Source organism: Girardinichthys multiradiatus, chromosome 22, assembly GCF_021462225.1.
Source record: "Girardinichthys multiradiatus isolate DD_20200921_A chromosome 22, DD_fGirMul_XY1, whole genome shotgun sequence".
Lineage (NCBI taxonomy): Eukaryota > Metazoa > Chordata > Actinopteri > Cyprinodontiformes > Goodeidae > Girardinichthys > Girardinichthys multiradiatus.
The window spans coordinates 35,651,744-35,668,648 of record NC_061814.1 but is presented as its reverse complement, the minus strand read 5'-3'; the positions used below and the strand labels follow the sequence as shown (position 1 = coordinate 35,668,648).

General features: G+C 43.1%; 1 protein-coding gene across 5 annotated transcripts in view; it reads right to left on the bottom strand.

The window, feature by feature from the left end:
* LOC124859156 (arginyl-tRNA--protein transferase 1) overlaps window positions 1-16,905 on the bottom strand; it is an 81,362-nt gene that overhangs the window by 31,016 nt on the left and 33,441 nt on the right. For all 5 annotated transcript variants that reach the window (XM_047351735.1, XM_047351738.1, XM_047351739.1 and 2 more), the window contains 2 exons: window positions 8,774-8,955; window positions 4,244-4,343 (listed from right to left, as the gene is read on the bottom strand). In XM_047351735.1, coding sequence (XP_047207691.1) covers window positions 4,244-4,343; window positions 8,774-8,955 — 282 coding nt within the window. The remainder of the gene's footprint in view (window positions 1-4,243; window positions 4,344-8,773; window positions 8,956-16,905) is intronic.

The following is a 16,905-nucleotide window of genomic DNA, read 5'->3' as shown; positions in this document are numbered from 1 at the left end:
TAATTTTTAATTGCAGGCCCAGAGATAGTGATGCGATTTGAGGTCAGTTGAGTTCATTAAAAAAAAAAAAAGGGACAATACAAATGAACATTAGCATGTAACTACATGACATTATAGCCAAGTCACCAATTCCATCTCCATTGTCTATTTCTGCAACAGTTCATCGCAGTTGAGAATGGGATCCCACTGATGCCAAAAGTTGTCCTTATGTAGAGTTTTGGGCCTAGTGTAGAATCTCTAGGATTGAGATTTTTTTTCCTTAAGTCATATAAAATTATTTGTCCTTCCAAAAGTTTTAAAAATATAAAAATGTAAATTAATACCTAAAAAAACTCTCAACCACCTCCATCATGTCATACAGGAGGATATCCCAGAGAAACTGTTTATATTGTCCTTATCATGTTTTGATTCATCATTGGAACAAATTATGTTAAGTATTAATATTTTAAATGGGAATACATGTTTCCAAATAAAAAATTTCAACATTCAAACTGCATGATCAAACAAATTGTATTGCGAGGTTTGACTGTACAGGACACACTAAAAACGAATTCTTTAAAACATAACTTGTGATGTGTGATTGTTTATTTTCTACATGCTGAAATAAAACTATGTCAATGCTTGGTACCTAAACCACAACTAAATCAATTTTTTTTATTTTTAGTCTGTATTTATGTTTGGGTTTTAATGAACTGAGAAAACTAAATGATCAATGAATTGGACAAAAACCTGAGTTTTGTTGGCTCTTATTTAAATCGTATTTTGTCCATACTTATGACATACTTAAAACAGATTATTGTTCACTGGCATAGCAAACAGTCACTATCACAACCTTTTTAGAATGTTGTTTGTGTACTATTGGTTGTGTCGTGTAAGTAAAGCACCTTAATCCAAACAGAAATTCCTACAGAAACATTTTAAGTATAAAAACAGCCATGATTGAAACAAGGAGGGCTCACATGTAGGGGAATTGTTTGACTGGTACCCAATAGGGTTCAAGTGCTTATTGCAAGGTCCCTAAAGAGACTGGAAGCAAGCGTGAGATCCCAAAACCAGTAAAACTCCAACATAACACCAAAGCAATCAGAGTCAAACAATGCCCCAGTATGTCTGTGCATTAATGAACTGAAAATATGCAAATCAGACAGAGGAGCAAAACACTGTGCATGTTGCTGGGAGCATATTTGAGCATGGGTGCTTTTTCGTGGGACTTTGAGAGTCCAAAGGTGGGAAATGGGCAACCTTCTCACCTTTGTTCTGTGTTCCCTACCCAAGGCTAAAATAGGAAGAGGTGGGGAGGTTGTGAGCTAGACGCTGCAATGGCAAGCAGACAAGTAAAGATATGGGGGAGGGGTAATAAATGCCATCGTGAGAGGGTAAGATGCTGTGGAAACAGCACAAGTTCTCAGAGAAACGTTGTGATCAAGATTCAACACACAGACGCAAACACAACACACTCGTGCATTCCCTGCACACACTGTCAAACTGAGAAATTGGGCAAAGCGCTATGCAAAGCCAAAGCAAGATGCAAGATAAAAAGATATGGCAGTTTGCCATAATCTTCAATAGTACATCAGTCTCCCATGGACAGGAACAATCTCTGGGAACATCTAACAGAGAAAAGGAGGATGGTGTGAATGAATAAAAGAGAAAGGAATGAATAGTAACTTTCAGACAAATTAATGGACTTGAAAATACTATTTTCTCTCACTATTCTCCTCCACTTACAGATCTTTCAGACGGCTTTGGTCTCAGTATGAGCATGCTTGTAAATGGTGGATGTACAATGTGTATGCAAAATAACTTTTGTAGTGAGAAAGCTCTATGCTACATGACCAGCACTGTAAATGTACAAACATCTCAGGATGAGGCACCACAGCTTTTACTGCAGAATTATATCTGCATCCAGCCGCCTGATCCCACCCTTGCATGTAGTCCCTTACTTGGAAGAGAATTTGGCTAAAAAAAGGTTAGGCTTCAGGCTGTTCTAGTTTGTTGGGAACTAAATCCTATTTTAACACACCTAGCCACACTGGTTATACTGACTTTGGAGGAGAAAACCGGTTGCAGTAGAATGTTAACTGAATGAAAAAGCCTTTCCCCAAAACAGTTGCATGATATAACTCAAAGACTAGCTACTCTCTTAGCCCTACGGCCATTCGCAGGAGCCAAATACCATGATGATGTGTGTTTGGCCAGATAAAGATGACGTCAAGAAAACCAGTAACTGACACAAACACCATTTGCTTTGACTCCACCTCCCACCCACAGTACACCCAGTAGCCAACTCAGCTCTGGGACTACCTCAGTGTCACAGCTCAGAGTCATAACGCCAGGCTCACACTGAATGCGGTGCAGCTGCGGTGCGGGCGCTGCAAGGAACCCAAATCAATAAAATCAATGTGTACACTCACATCAGCCACGGTGCGGTTGCGGTTACCAAGGCCGTGCAGCTCAACAAAATGTTTCCGGAAGAAGGAAGTTTGGCCAGACGCCGCAGCAGCTTCTGTATTAAGTTCCTGAATTTTACCACCCAAACAGGAAGCCAGACAGGAGAGAGTTCCGGAGAATTTCATAATAAAATCAACCCACCAACATACGCTAACTTGACTAGGGTAAACAAAACGACAAAAAAACAGAAAAACGAGGAAACAGAGGCGCTATTTGAGGATAATAAAGGATAGTTATGCTCACGGATAACATGTTTTGCCATAGAAAACGAAATCCATAGCGGTTTTTACTCATTTAGAGGGATAGCAACAGAAAGGAGGAGACAGGGATTTTCCTCTCTTGTTTTGCCTGCATGCTCCGAAACATGAACATTACTGCATAACCGATGACACGGGGGTCAAAATATGGCCAAATACAGGCTTTGTTTATGAGAGACTTGCTAAATGTTTAGCCTAGTTCTCGCGTGAACTCCCAGAACCCACGTGAACTTCTGCTCTCAGAGCGCCGTTTCCGCAGCCGGAGCTGTAGCTGGGCCGGGCTGGCCACAACGCAGTGTGAGTGGCTTTCTGCAGCTGCACCGCGTTCAGTGTGAGCCTGGCGTAACAGTGGGGGTTCATTTCAACCCGCCCATGCGGCTCGTCCTTAGATAGTTCAAACAGAAAGGACATCTCAGCCCCATATCTTAAAGTGTCTAATCAAAGTATCTATAAAAGAGACGGACAAATCTTAGAAAAAAAATGTGGCAAAGAAATACATGAATTTAATGAAACTCATGCTTTTCTTCATAAAGCATAAAAAGCTTTACTTCCACGTCAAAGAGTCAAATATTTTTGGTTATTATGTGGTCAAGTGTTTCTACGCTTGGACAAATTTGATCACACCAGCTCTATTAAATAAGTCATACATTTGTCTAACCTAATAAGAATGTGTCGTTTCGACACATTTAGATAGACGAGGATGTGTATAATATACATTTCCAACGGCCTTGGGTAACAAACTGAAAATGTACACATTTTGTTTTCAGCCAAGCAAAAACTTGCTTGGGTTTATGGCACCATGGCAAAAACACATTTTTGGAAAATGTGTTCACTAAAAATAAAGTCTGCAAAACATTTTAATATACATAAAAAAAGGGGAAAAAAGCCCCATTATAGACAAAGATCGTGGCAGATGCAGAAAGAGACACAAGCACAGAATGAAATGTTTTAACTGCAATGTATTCATCTCTATTACATTATTTATTAGGGATCCATATGTAAATTATAACTACGTCCTGGGTAGGCAGTTATGCCCTGGAGACAGATCAGAGTCATCCCAGGCTATCCTAAAAACTATTTTATTACATGACACCAATTCTGTCTTCAAGCATTGGACGTTTTGTAATAAAAAATATTTTTTACTTGCATTAAAAAAGAAATTAAAGCTTCACTGTTTGCTTCACAGACAACAATTATTACACTGCTCAAAAACATTAATGGAACACTTTGAAAACATATCAGATCTCAATTTGAAAAGAAAATCATGCTGGATATCCATACTGATATGGAAGGATGCATAATTTGATATGGATGCTATATAATTTAATGAAAATGAAAATTATCAACCCACAGGGGGCTTAATCCAAAGTCACAGATACATTTCAGCAATGTATTGGTCTTAATAAAGATGTGTATTGGCAAGAAAAGATTCTCACAGTTACTAGAACCAACAGGAGTGGACAAACACAAGAGGGTTAAGGATTTGTGTAGGTTTGAGATTCTGAAAATATTGTGTACATGTTGGTGTAAGATACCTTATAACGCATCTTGGGGCAGGAGTGAATGTAAAAGCCCAGGTAGTAGTAGCACAGCTTGGGGGACTGTTTCTGCAGCTGCCTGGTGAAAGCAATCTCCCTGTAAGGGGGAAATATAGAAATACAGTTTATAAAAACACTGACAGGAAAAAGCTGCATTTAGGTTCGTTTTAATTTACTAAACATAATTGTATTTATTTTTTTGCATATTTAGTTTTTCAGAATAAAACTAAATTGGCCCACATGCATTTGGTTTTTGCCTGAATACGTAAATAAATGATATTAAGATTGCAGAAGAATAAATAGAGGAGTACACCAAAGTTTAGTTCTTGGTGCATTTCTTTTTATTTTATATATAAATGATATTCCATATTCGTGTCCTAGTGCAAGTTGCTAGATGTATGCTGATGACATAGTATTATATTTAGCTGGGAAGGATATTGCATCTGTTACAAAACACCTTTCGGGGTGTTTGAAGAGGCTGCATGTTGCTGCATGGTTTAAAATGTCATGTTTCACATGTAAAAAAAAAAAAAAAACTTAATCAAAAACTGTCATTTTTGCAAGGCCTCCTACCTCTGCTTGAGAATAAAGATTTAACCCGAAAGATCAATGGGCAGATTATTACACAAGTCTCAGTAGTAGAATTTGTGTCATCTTGGGTTCTCACTCAAAACTTTACAAGCATATCAAGATGCTGAGCAGAGTTGCAAAGGCAGACCAGCGTACGTTTGGCCTAATTAGAGATGGTCTACTATTTCATGCTGCAAGTATGTTCATGCAATCACTTACTTTTTTCTCATTTAAATTACTGTTTAACCTCTTGGTCAAGAGGCATTTGGATGATTAAACTCTTGGATAGAAAGGCGTTTAGACTACATCACTGTCACGGTATTACAAAAATGAATAAGACGAACTGTGACGGGCTGCACGGTGGTACAGTTGGTAGCACTGTCGCCTTGCAGCACGGAGGTCCTGGGTTCGACTCCCGGCCGGGGGTCTTTCTGCATGGGGTTTGCATGTTCTCCCTGTGCATGTGTGGGTTCTCACCAGGTACTCCGGCTTCCTCCCACAGTCCAAAGACATGCCTATTAGGTTAATTGGTCTCTCTTAATTGCTCTTAGGTGTGTGAATGAGTGTGTACATGGTTGTTTGTATGTTGCCCTGCGACCTGTCCAGGGTGTACCCCACCTCCTGCCCATAGACTGCTGGAGATAGGCAACCGCTTCCCCACGACCCACTGTGGAGGAAGCGGTATAGAAAATGACTGACTGACGAACTTTGACATTTTCATTTAAGTTTTGAACCTCAGAGTTAATTTTAAAGTTTTTTATGTCAAGTTCCTCAGGTGCTCAATAAACCATTGGTTCCTCTTAGAGCTATTGGTTCAGTAACTGATGGAGCATCCAGGGGGTTTCTAAGGTGGCTTTATGTAAAACATGTCTGGGAAAAACAGAGTTCTTTCTACAAGGAGTCAACATGTGGGAATCCTTACCTGCAAAATTAAAAGTTAACTTTTACTGCCTCCATTTATATTAAATCTGAAGCAGTTTCTTAAAGAGGGCCATCTATGAAGTCATATAATCACCACCATCTTATTTAATTTGATGGTATGGTATTTGCATTTTAAACCTTGTACAATGTTACAATATTATTTGAGTTGTATGCAACCAAAAGCCCATCTAGGGACAGGCACCACAGTTTAGCTTAGGCTATAAATGTTAAAGTGTGTGGTATAACCCTGCTTAACAATTGCCCCTGTACAAATAAACTAATAATGTAAAAAAGAGAATAAATAACAACATGGTAACTTCTGAGTAGGTTTTACAAGCAAGATAAATAACTTAAATTGTTCTACACCTTAGTGTACTTCAAGTGATCTGACATGCATTTTACCTAGAGATTCATCAACAAATACTTATATATTGAGGGAATTAGAAAACTAAAGTGGTTCTAGCAGCTTTGACTTACACCAAAGCTCAGGAAGTAAACACCCACAGTAAAAAAGGATTGCTTTACTTGGACCCATGTCATCATGCAAAAACAACCGCCTTTCCTTTGCCACTATTAACCCTTCAGGTGAATAAAAGGGAGCGTGTTAAATAAAGATTGAGGACTTGCAGGATTTATGCACCACTTTCTAATACAGTAAACGTTTTGCCTGCTTTATTTTGGATCAATAGTTTCCTCTTTAATTGCACCCTTTTACTCAAAGCGCATTATCCCCTTTCCTTTAGCCATTTCCTTTGCTCTTCCATAACTAAATTCAAGCTCCTCTTTTTCCTCCCTTTTTGTTTCTCTTTTCTTTCCAGTACTCTGTGCTTTACTCACTAAAAGGATAGGGGGAGAACTCCCTTTCTTACAATGCTTTGGAGACAGAGAACGAGGCCTTAAAATAAAATAGATGCACTGAAAAATAAAATGTGGGACAAAGGAAGCCAGGGAAGAAAGGGGGGGAGACACGGGGACCGAGAGAGCAGGGGGAGAATATAAAAGAGGAGGGTCAAGAAAGAGAAAGGGATGGAGAAGAGAAACAGCGAGAGTGAGGTGGTAGAAGGTCACCCGCTTTCTGCCAGGTTCCTGGGTTCCCATCCCCTTACTACAAAAGGACTCGACAGGCCTGAATTGGAGGAGGGGGGTCAAGAGAGGGGAGATGCCCATTCACAAAAAGCCATGTTTCCCCCTTTACTTGAGGCCTTCACACCCCCACCTCCAGCCCCATGGCAGCAGCTTGAGTCTGCCATTATCCCCTCTTCAGCCATCTGACACTCCAGCACAAGCCAATTATCAAGGCCTCTGCTCCTGCACAGCTTCCCTCGCACACACCAACACACACAAAGAGCCTAAAACAGTGCATACCATGAGGACCTGGCTGCAACACTGCATTGTATGTGAAAGCATTTCCTTTTAAAAACTATAAAATGTCATTTTTATTTGCTGGAATTAAATTATCAGGTTTAGTTTTATTGTTTTCTTTTAAAATTACATGTCTTGTGTACACACCTCTGTTTAATGCACATAGCTCAATAAGAGCCTTTTTATTTCTACTCTTCTTTGTGCCCAATAGGCCTCTGACATAAGGAGCAAAGTTTGTGCATGAAAGGTTTCTCAGTGTCCACCCCCCCATCCTGTTTCACAACTGAATCACATGTAATATAAAAAACAATATATATAAAAAGAACAACAACCCTAAACATACATCCAGAGCTGCAATGAAATTGTTTAGATCAAAGCAAATTAATGTGTCAGAGTGGCCCAGTCAAAGTCCAAACATTAATCCAGCTAAGAAAAGGTGGTTTAACAATTTATTGAGCCAGGGATTTGAATAAAAATGCATGCCATACTTTTAGGCTTTTAATTTAATTGTTTTCCTTCCATTCCACTTCACAATTTTGTGCAACTTTGTGTTGGTCTATCACATAAAATACAGTCAAGTTTGTGGTTGTAAAATCAAAAGTTTATGGGTGTGAATACTTTTGTACGGTAATGTGACATTGGGGCTGACTACAAAAAGGGGCAGGGCAGACACTACATCCTAAATCAATGGCAGAGACTAAGATGATCCGTTGGATCATGAGTGTTAAACCCATGGAGTAAGGAAAATTAAAGTGATAGACACGGCTGCAGAACACCCTCTGCAGAGTGCAATGATGAACCACTAACACACAAGAACTCAGAGGTGGTGTCAGCTGGGGGCAAGTGGGAAGGTACAGGACAGTGGATAGACAGAGAATGAGTATGTGTGTTTGGGAAGCCTCAAATTTGATTTCAATTTGACTTTAATTAGTAAAAATTGCTTTAGAGAGCATGTGAATTCTGTGCAGTAAATTGTAGATCGAGTCTGTAAGCCAAGCAGACTCGAATGTCCAGACCAGATCAAAGGCCCGGACTCTGGTGTCTGTAAACAAGTGGGAGGATTTCAGTCCTGTTGGCTCCCTCCTCTACACAGAGCAGTCTGTGTTACTCTTAGACTCAGGCTCTTAAAATAATACGTGATGGGGGAATGTGTGCTTGGGATGACCAGGGAGTTCTCTGTATACAGGCCGCAGCAAATATTTTGACCTCTGCTGTGCTGATTTAGTTTAAGATTACATTTGCACATATGCCTGGACACCCAAAGCTCGTACTGCAACACCTATACACAGCAAAAATATTTGAAAAAGTATTTCTCACATTACTGAATTACATCTTAAAGGATATGCAGGATGTGTGTGCCTATAGGGTGTGTTCTTATATTTCAGCTTGGAGGAGAGAACTGTCGTCAGCTGAATCACAAACAGAGCACTGCCGCAACCAATCAACTGTGATAAAAGCATTTGTTTCTGAGCTGAAGCATAAGAGAACCTATGATTTGACACAGAGTTCAACAAATCGAGAAGAATCAGAAAAAATGCAGCTGAGAGGGGAAAGCAGGGGAGAATATAAGTACAGAGATCAACAAAAGAAGTTGATCAACAATGACTGGTCTTTAGTTTTTCTGCCCAGGAAGTCTTAGGTACAGCAAAAGGGTCAAGATTTAAAACTACTAACCTGAGAGCAGAGTAGGACCCTAAAGAGAGCGATGCAAAGTCTGGGTGGTAGTACAGATAGACAGAAGACACACATGTTGGTAAGATGTCAATCACTCCCACGGCCACAATGCGTCCATCCAGCCAGTACTGCTGGTGGAAAGAGCCGTATCCCATCTCTGGTCCATCTGGAGAGTGTTCCGCCTGGAGAAACAGAAGCACAGAACAAAGAAAGGGAATAAATCAACAGAAATAATCAAACTTGAATGTAAAACCTAGAAATCAGTGGATTGAATTGTATGTTGTATTTTACTGCATTTTGTTCAACAAACCAAAAGTTGTGCATAATTGTGAATTGGATATAAAATCGATTACAAAACTTTTTGCATATAAAAATACGAAGAGTGTGGAGGACATCTGTATGGAAATAATTCAATTCAGTTTCAATTCAGTTTATTTATATAGCGCCAATTCACAACACATGTTGTCTCAAGGCACTTCACAACAGTCAGGTACATACATTCCAATTAATCCTAATTAATTGGAATACAGCTGCTGACATTTAAGGGTAGTTGGCGTCTCTACCAGCTTTGCACATGTAGGGTCCTTACCTCTTTTCAAAATAGCTCCAGTTCTGTTATGTTAGATGGAAAAGCTGAAAAGCAACTTTCAAGTTTTGCAACAGATTCTTGTATGGATTTAGGTCTGGATTTGACTAACACATAAACATACTTTGATCTAAGCTGTTGTATTTTAGCTTTGGCTGTACATTTAGGGTCATTGTGCTGCTGGAAGCTAAATGCAGAGGACAAATTTTGTTGTAATGTACATGTGCAATGACCAATAAAGATGATTATCAGTCCCAAGAATTTAAAAGCCTCTAACAATTTGTTCTTGAGGATTGCTCGACTAGAGGATTGTCTGTCTGTCTATCTGGAGAACAATTTGTTCTCGAGTATTTAGCTCCACTCATCTGTCCATCAACCATGACCAGCTTCCCTGTTCCTTCCCTATTCCCTGTGGCAGCATTCACAGAGCATGATGCTGCCACCTACGTGTTTCACAGACGGCATGTTCAGGATCATGTGCAAAGCAGTGATCCTGATGTACGGACGGACAGACAGACAGAAGAATCTAAAATAGAAAAGATGTTTAAATTTTTTGTTTGCTCAATAATTCTTTCATAGTTTTAATGCCTTCGCTATGTATCTTCAATGTAGAAAGCAATATAAATAAGGAAAAGCCCTTGAATGACAAAAGTGTTTCCAAACTTTTGTTTCGCTGTGTTAAAAATAGTCAACCTCTAAAAATCTCCTTAAGACATATTGTTTAACTGTAGCCTACATATACACACACCTGTATAATGGTGTATTTTAACTGCTGGTTTTCTCGGCCAAGCCTTGTGCATTAGGAGTGGGTGTGTACAGTAGCCTCACATTTAGCCTGCTAATGGTTCCCAAATGCGGAGTGAAAGCTAGAGCAAGGAGGGGTTGCTGCAGGGCGATGTGAAGGACTGACCACAGAAACTCTCCAGGAGAGAACTTTTAAATAAAAGAACCTGCGTGAGCAAAACCCATTCCACCATGCGGTTGTGGCATGCTGCCAAACTCTTTACTATATATCTGTGCCCGCTCGTTCCATGTGGCACGAAGGAATGTGGGTGTAGGTGTGCACCCGTGAGCCTGACTCTATCCCATTAACAAAACGGTTAAGTTTTTTGCAGACACACCGTTTCTCGTAAGAATCCGCGGGTTTTTCAGTCAAACCACTTTACCGCTTTTATCCCTGCGGCTTAGGACTAGAGGCTTGGAGTTGAAAGTCACGTTAAGCTGGAGTATTGGTTTTATGTTTTTGTGTGTGCCTTTCGTCAGCGCACTAGTAACAGGATCCTGCTCCTTACCCAACATTCATCTGGATGCAGTTAAGCAGCAGACATTGCCAGTTATCACAACACAGAGAGAGCTGGCTGAGTAATCTGGGATCCACTGGGGCCACATTCTGACCAAATTAAAATGAACCAAAAAGAAATAAGGCACATAGTCTGACAGACACACTCCCAGCAGATCTTTGACCCCAGAGGGCTGATGGTTTTCTCAAATGTAGCTGGTCTCTCAAATCAGTCTGACAGACGCACAGGTCTGATGACCATTATAACACCATTTATGCCAGAGTCAGATACAGCCGAAGATTTATAGAGCAGCTTGTTTTTAACCAGCAACCAGTTACTCCAGTAACCAGGGACCCAGGTCATTTAAAACCTATAAGTAATTTAAAATACCACACAAAAGAATTTGTTTTATGCCACCCAAGTACACACAGTCAGATAAAAATATACAAATGTAAATGCTGGTGCTAGGGTTAGGGTTAAATGTAATGGCTTTAGTGTCTAAACCTGGCTGTTAGTATAAATGATCATGCGGCGCCCACTTCGGATCTCGTCTGACTGACCTGTGCACCACCTCAGACGACAGCTTAATGGTTGTGTCCTTGCCACTGTGACAACAATGTCAACATTCCCCCGAACACTTCAAACCCCCTCACAGCTTCCCCAGTAGCCCCAAATCACTCGCATATGGCCGAAATACAAGACCATGTGGGCAGCCAGCAGAACAGAGTGAAGCGGTGGGTGAACAGCATGATGGTTTCAACCTTTGGGTTAGCTTTGAAGTAGCATTTGCTGAACAATATTAATTTATGAAACTTTGATAGTGACACTGTTTTTTTTTTTTCAGCTGTATACTGTCTTGATCTCTATTTCCAAGTGATTTTAAGAGAATTAGTAGAATACCAATTAAGGTGTGATATGAAAAAGGGCCCTCTATCCTAGTCTTTTCTTTTTACTACACATAATTTATGGACATCTGTGGTTTTCATTTTTTTTTGTGTTAGTTGCACCTTTACAAACATATTTACTTAGAAAATTGGTGATGTGCACAAATCTTATTCAATTCAATGCAATTCGGAAATACTTTATTCATCCCAAAGGGAAATGAATTGTTGTTGTAACTCCTATTATGCAGGTTTCCTCAAAAAGCAGTTGTAGATGCTGATGGCTGTGGGCAGGAAGGATCTCCTGTAGGGGTCTGTCTTACAGCAAATCTGAAGAAGCCTCTGACTACAGACACTCTTGTTGTACAATAGTCTGATGAAGAGGATGCTCAGGGTTCATAATGTTCTTCATTTTATGAAGAATCCTTCGAACAATGATCTCCAGATTACCAGGTTACAGATTTTATTTTAGTGGTTTCAGAGCAGGTTTAACAGAAGTTTCACAGAAATGCCGCGGATCTTACAGGATAAACCATTAAGAAATAATTTGCTTCCTGTGATGAATCATCTGAAAAAACACTGTTAGTAATTTTTTGTTGCTCAAACAGACATTACAAAAAAACTAGAGAAGAAAATCAAGCACACAATGAAGAAAGGGTTGAGCCCAGTCCAGCTTACAAATTTCAAGCCACCTCTAACATGCTAAACTCAGCATGATCGTCGTACTTGTCTCGTTGTCTTCCGCTTATCCGGGACCGGGTCACGGGGGCAGGAGACGCAGCAGAGACGCCCAGACGTCCCTCTCCCCAGACACTTCCTCCAGCTCCTCCGGGTGGAGCCCAAGGGGTTCCCAGGCCAGCCGAGAGACATAGTTCCTCCAGTGTGTCCTGGGCCGTCCCCTGGGCCTCCTCCCGGTGGGACGTGCCTGGAACACCTCCCGAGGAAGGCGTCCAGGAGGCATCTGGTATAGATGCCCGAGCCACCTCAACTGGCTCCTCTTGATGTGGAGGAGCAGCGGCTCCCCGAGCCCCTCCCGGATGGCCGAGCTCCTCACCCTATCTCTAAGGGAGTGCCCGGCCACCCTACGGAGGAAGCTCATTTCAGACGCTTGTATCTCGTTCTTTCGGTCATGACCCAAAGTTCATGGCCATAGGTGAGGGTAGGAACGTAGACCGACCAGTAAATTGAGAGTTTTGCTTTTCGGCTCAGCTCTCTCTTCACCACAACAGACCGGCACAGTGCCCCCATTACTGCGGCAGCCGCATCGATCCATCTGTCGATCTCCCGCTCCATTTTTCCTTCACTCGTGAACAAGACCCCGAGATACTTAAACTCCTCCACTTGAGGCAGGAACTCCCCTCCAACCTGAAGAGGAAAAGCCACCCTTTTCCGGTCGAGTACCATAGCCTCAGAGGAGCTGATCTTCATCCCAGCCGCTTCACACTCGGCTGCGAACCGCCACAGCGCATGCTGTAGGTCTTGGCTAGAGGGGAGGCCAGCAGGACCATGTCATCTGCAAAAAGAAGAGACGAAATTCACTGGTCCCCAAACCAGACCCCCTCCGGCCCTTGGCTGCGTCTAGAAATCCTGTCCATAAAAGTTATGAACAGGACCGGTGACAAAGGGCCGCCCTGCCGGAGTCCAACATGCACCGGGAACAGGTCCGAATTAGTGCCGGCAATGCGGACCAAACTCCTGCTCCGCTCGAAGAGGGACTGGATGGCCCTTAACAAAGGGCCCCCGATTCCATACTCCTGGAGCACCCCCCACAGGGCATCATGAGGAACACAGTCGATTGCCTTCTCCAGGTCCACAAAACACATGTGAACCGGTTGGGCAAACTCCCATGAACCCTCAAGTACCCTGTAGAGGGTATAGAGCTGGTCCAGTGTTCCACGGCCGGGACGAAAACCACACTGCTCCTCCTGAAGCCGAGGTTCGACTCTCCTCTCCAATACCCTGGCGTAGGCCTTACCAGGGAGGCTGAGGAGTGTGATCCCCCTGTAGTTAGAACACACCCTCCGGTCCCCCTTCTTATGAAGGGGGACCTTCTTATGAAGGGGGACCACCACCCCAGTCTACCAGTCCAGAGGCACTGTCCCCGACCGCCACGCAATGTTGAAGAGGCGTGTCAACCATGACAGCCCTACAACATCCAGAGACTTGAGGTACTCAGGGCGGATCTCATCCACCCCCGAAGCCTTGCCACCGCGGAGCTTTTTAACCACCTCGGTGACTTCAGCCTGGGTGATGAAAGAGTCCAACCCCGAGTCCCCAGCCTCTGTTTCCACCACGGAATGCATGATGGCAGGATTGAGGAAATCCTCGAAGTACTCCTTCCACCACCCGATAATGTCCTCAGTCGAGGTCAGCAGCCTCCCACCCCCACTATAAACAGTGTTTGCCAGAATCGCTTTGAGGCCAACCGGTAGTCCTTCTCCATGGCCTCACCGAACTCCTCCCAGGCCCGAGTTTTTGCCTCTTCCACAGACCGAGCCGCAGCACGCTTGGCCTCACGGTACCCGTCAGCCGCCTCAAGAGTCCCACAAGCCAACCACAGCCGATAGGACTCCTTCTTCAGCTTGACAGCATCCCTTACTGCCAGTGTCCACCACCGGGTTCGGGGATTGCCGCCGCGACAGGCACCGCAGACCTTACGGCCGCAGCTACGGGCAGCAGCATCGACAATAGATGCGGAGAACATGGTCCACTCGGACTCTATGTCTCCAACATCCCCTGGGATCTGGTCAAGGCTCTCCCGGAGGTGGGAGTTAAATACATCCCTGGCCGAGGGCTCCGCCAGGCGTCCCCAGCAGACCCTCACTATGCGCTTGGGCCTGCCAAGTCTGTCCGGCTTTCTCCTCCTCCAGCGGATCCAACTCACCACCAGGTGGTGATCAGTGGACAGCTCAGCCCCTCTCTTCACCCGAGTGTTCAAAACATGCGGCCGAAGGTCTGATAATACGACAACAAAGTCGATCATCGACCTCCTGCCTAGGGTGTCCTGGTGCCAAGTGCACTGATGGACACCCTTATGTTTGAACATGGTGTTCATTATGGACAATCCGTGACTAGCACAGAAGTCCAGTAACAAAACACCACTCGGATTCAGATCGGGGAGGCCATTCCTCTCGATCACGCCTCTCCAGGTGTCACTGTCGTTTCCCATGTGGGTGTTGAAATCCCCCAGCAGAATAATGGAGTCCCCAGGAGGGGCACTATCCAGCACCCCCGACAGGGACACCAAGAAGGCCGGGTACTCCGCACTACCGCTCGGCCCATAGGCCGAGACGACAGTCAGAGACCTATCCCCAACCCGAAGGCGCAGGGATACGACCCTCTCATCCACTGGGGTAAACCCCAACATGAGACAGTTGAGATGGGGGGCAACAAGCAAACCCACACCAGCCCGCCGCCTCTCCCCGTGGGCCACTCCAGAGTAGAAGAGAGTCCAACCCCTCTCAAGGAGATGGGTTCCAGAGCCCACGCTGTGTGTGAAGGCGAGCCCGACTATTTCTAGTCAATATCTCTCGACCTCCCGCACAAGCTAAGGCTCCTTCCCCCCCAGTGAGGTGACATTCCACGTCCCTAGAGCCAGCCTAAGCATCCGGGGATCGGGCTGCTGAGGTCTCCACCTTCGTCCGCCACCCAATCCTTGCACCGGTTCCTCACGGTTCCCCCTGCAGGTGGTGGGCCCACTGGGGGCATGATTATTCCTCATTATATCTGCACACAGCAAAGCTGCCATTGTTCCCCTCCTACCACTATAATGTGTTCTCTAAATCTGCTGCAAAAACAGAAGAAAAAAAATTCCAGGTTAGCTACCTGGATTTTAGCACGAATCCTCCCCAATTTAGAGTAAATGAAACACAGCGACAAACAAACAAGTCTGATAGCTGCACAGTTTGCAAACACTTTTAAAAATGCACGCTTACATGTGAGCTGAACTACACAGTTTGGAGGTCCATGTGGTGAGCGTCTGTGTGTATGTGTATCTGCTCTGATAGCTCTCAGATTAGAGACAGATGGAGAACAACACGCAGAGTATAGTGCAGATGTTTATGGATGATAATTCAACACTTGGAGAGAGACAGGAGAAGACGGAGAAGGAGACTGTCGAAAGGAATAAAATTACATTGTGCAAGAGGAGGCAAAATGAAAAGGACATGGCCATTTGGAGAGGATGAGGCATTCCAGGCAGAGAAATGTGTTAGGCAGCGTGCCACAATGTGAGCACGTATGTGTACGTGTGCTGAACTGTGTAATTCAGAGTGCCTGGTCGCCAGCTTTGACGAGGTGATAAAAGCTTGTTTCCTATAAACACTAATGATGTTCATTAGTGAAGACCTGAGGGGGCACATGGAACAAATCGGAGTGACTGTGTTGGTGTCCGTCTGTTTGAATGTGCTTCTGGACCTCAACCCCATTAAAGTAGCTCCAATAAGTGCCCGTCGTGGGGTCTAATTATTGATGTAATTGTCCTGACCTAACAGAGCCACTGGTGTTTTTGAAGGATGGAGCTCACCAGGTCTGTAGTGTGTTCTTTAATGCTTGGCCTCATATCCCACAGTGAAAATAATAATAAATAAAAACTCTAAAACTAAATCACCTTTAGATTATTTAAAATTAACAAAAATGGCTAAACAGCTAAATTTTTTTATGACTAAGACATTAATCATTCATTGCACCAAGAAGCAGACAAGGGATTTTCTTTGGTGCAAAAAGACTGAGCTACTTGGCCACAATGACAACAAGTATGTTCGGAGGAGTTGAGGTAAGACTTTCAAACACAAAATAACAATGCCAACTGCCAAGCATAGTGGTGGTTTCATCATGCTGAGGGTGTGTTTCACTGCTAGTAGTAATGGTGCAGAATAATCCACCATTACCTCCAAAATTCTTCAACATCCTGTTAAATGATAGCTAGATGTTTGAAACTTGGACACAGTTGGTTGTTTTAACAGGATAATTATACAAAAAACAAAACGGTAAATCTGGTTTAAGAAAAGATAGAGCACGCCGACATTGAGCTTCTGGAATGGCCTTCACAAAAAAAGAAGCTTGTTGATGTCTGCAAAACAGGACTGCTTTCTTTGCAACTTGCTAAATGATATTCAAGCCAGCGATTGGACGTGTATAATTGAGGGTATGTGTATAATTTTGACTGTTAGGATTAGAGAAAATTCATCATAAATTCAAACCAGTTTGAATTTTTAAAAATCATGGAAGTTATTTGTTGTACAATAATTCAACCCTGAAAGAACAATTCAAATGTGTCTTCAACAGTCCTAAATTAAAATTATATTCTTGCCCACCGTGTGTGTATGTAAAATTCTCACAGGCAATGTAAGTTCCCAAACTGATGTCCACAAAATCAATGCATCA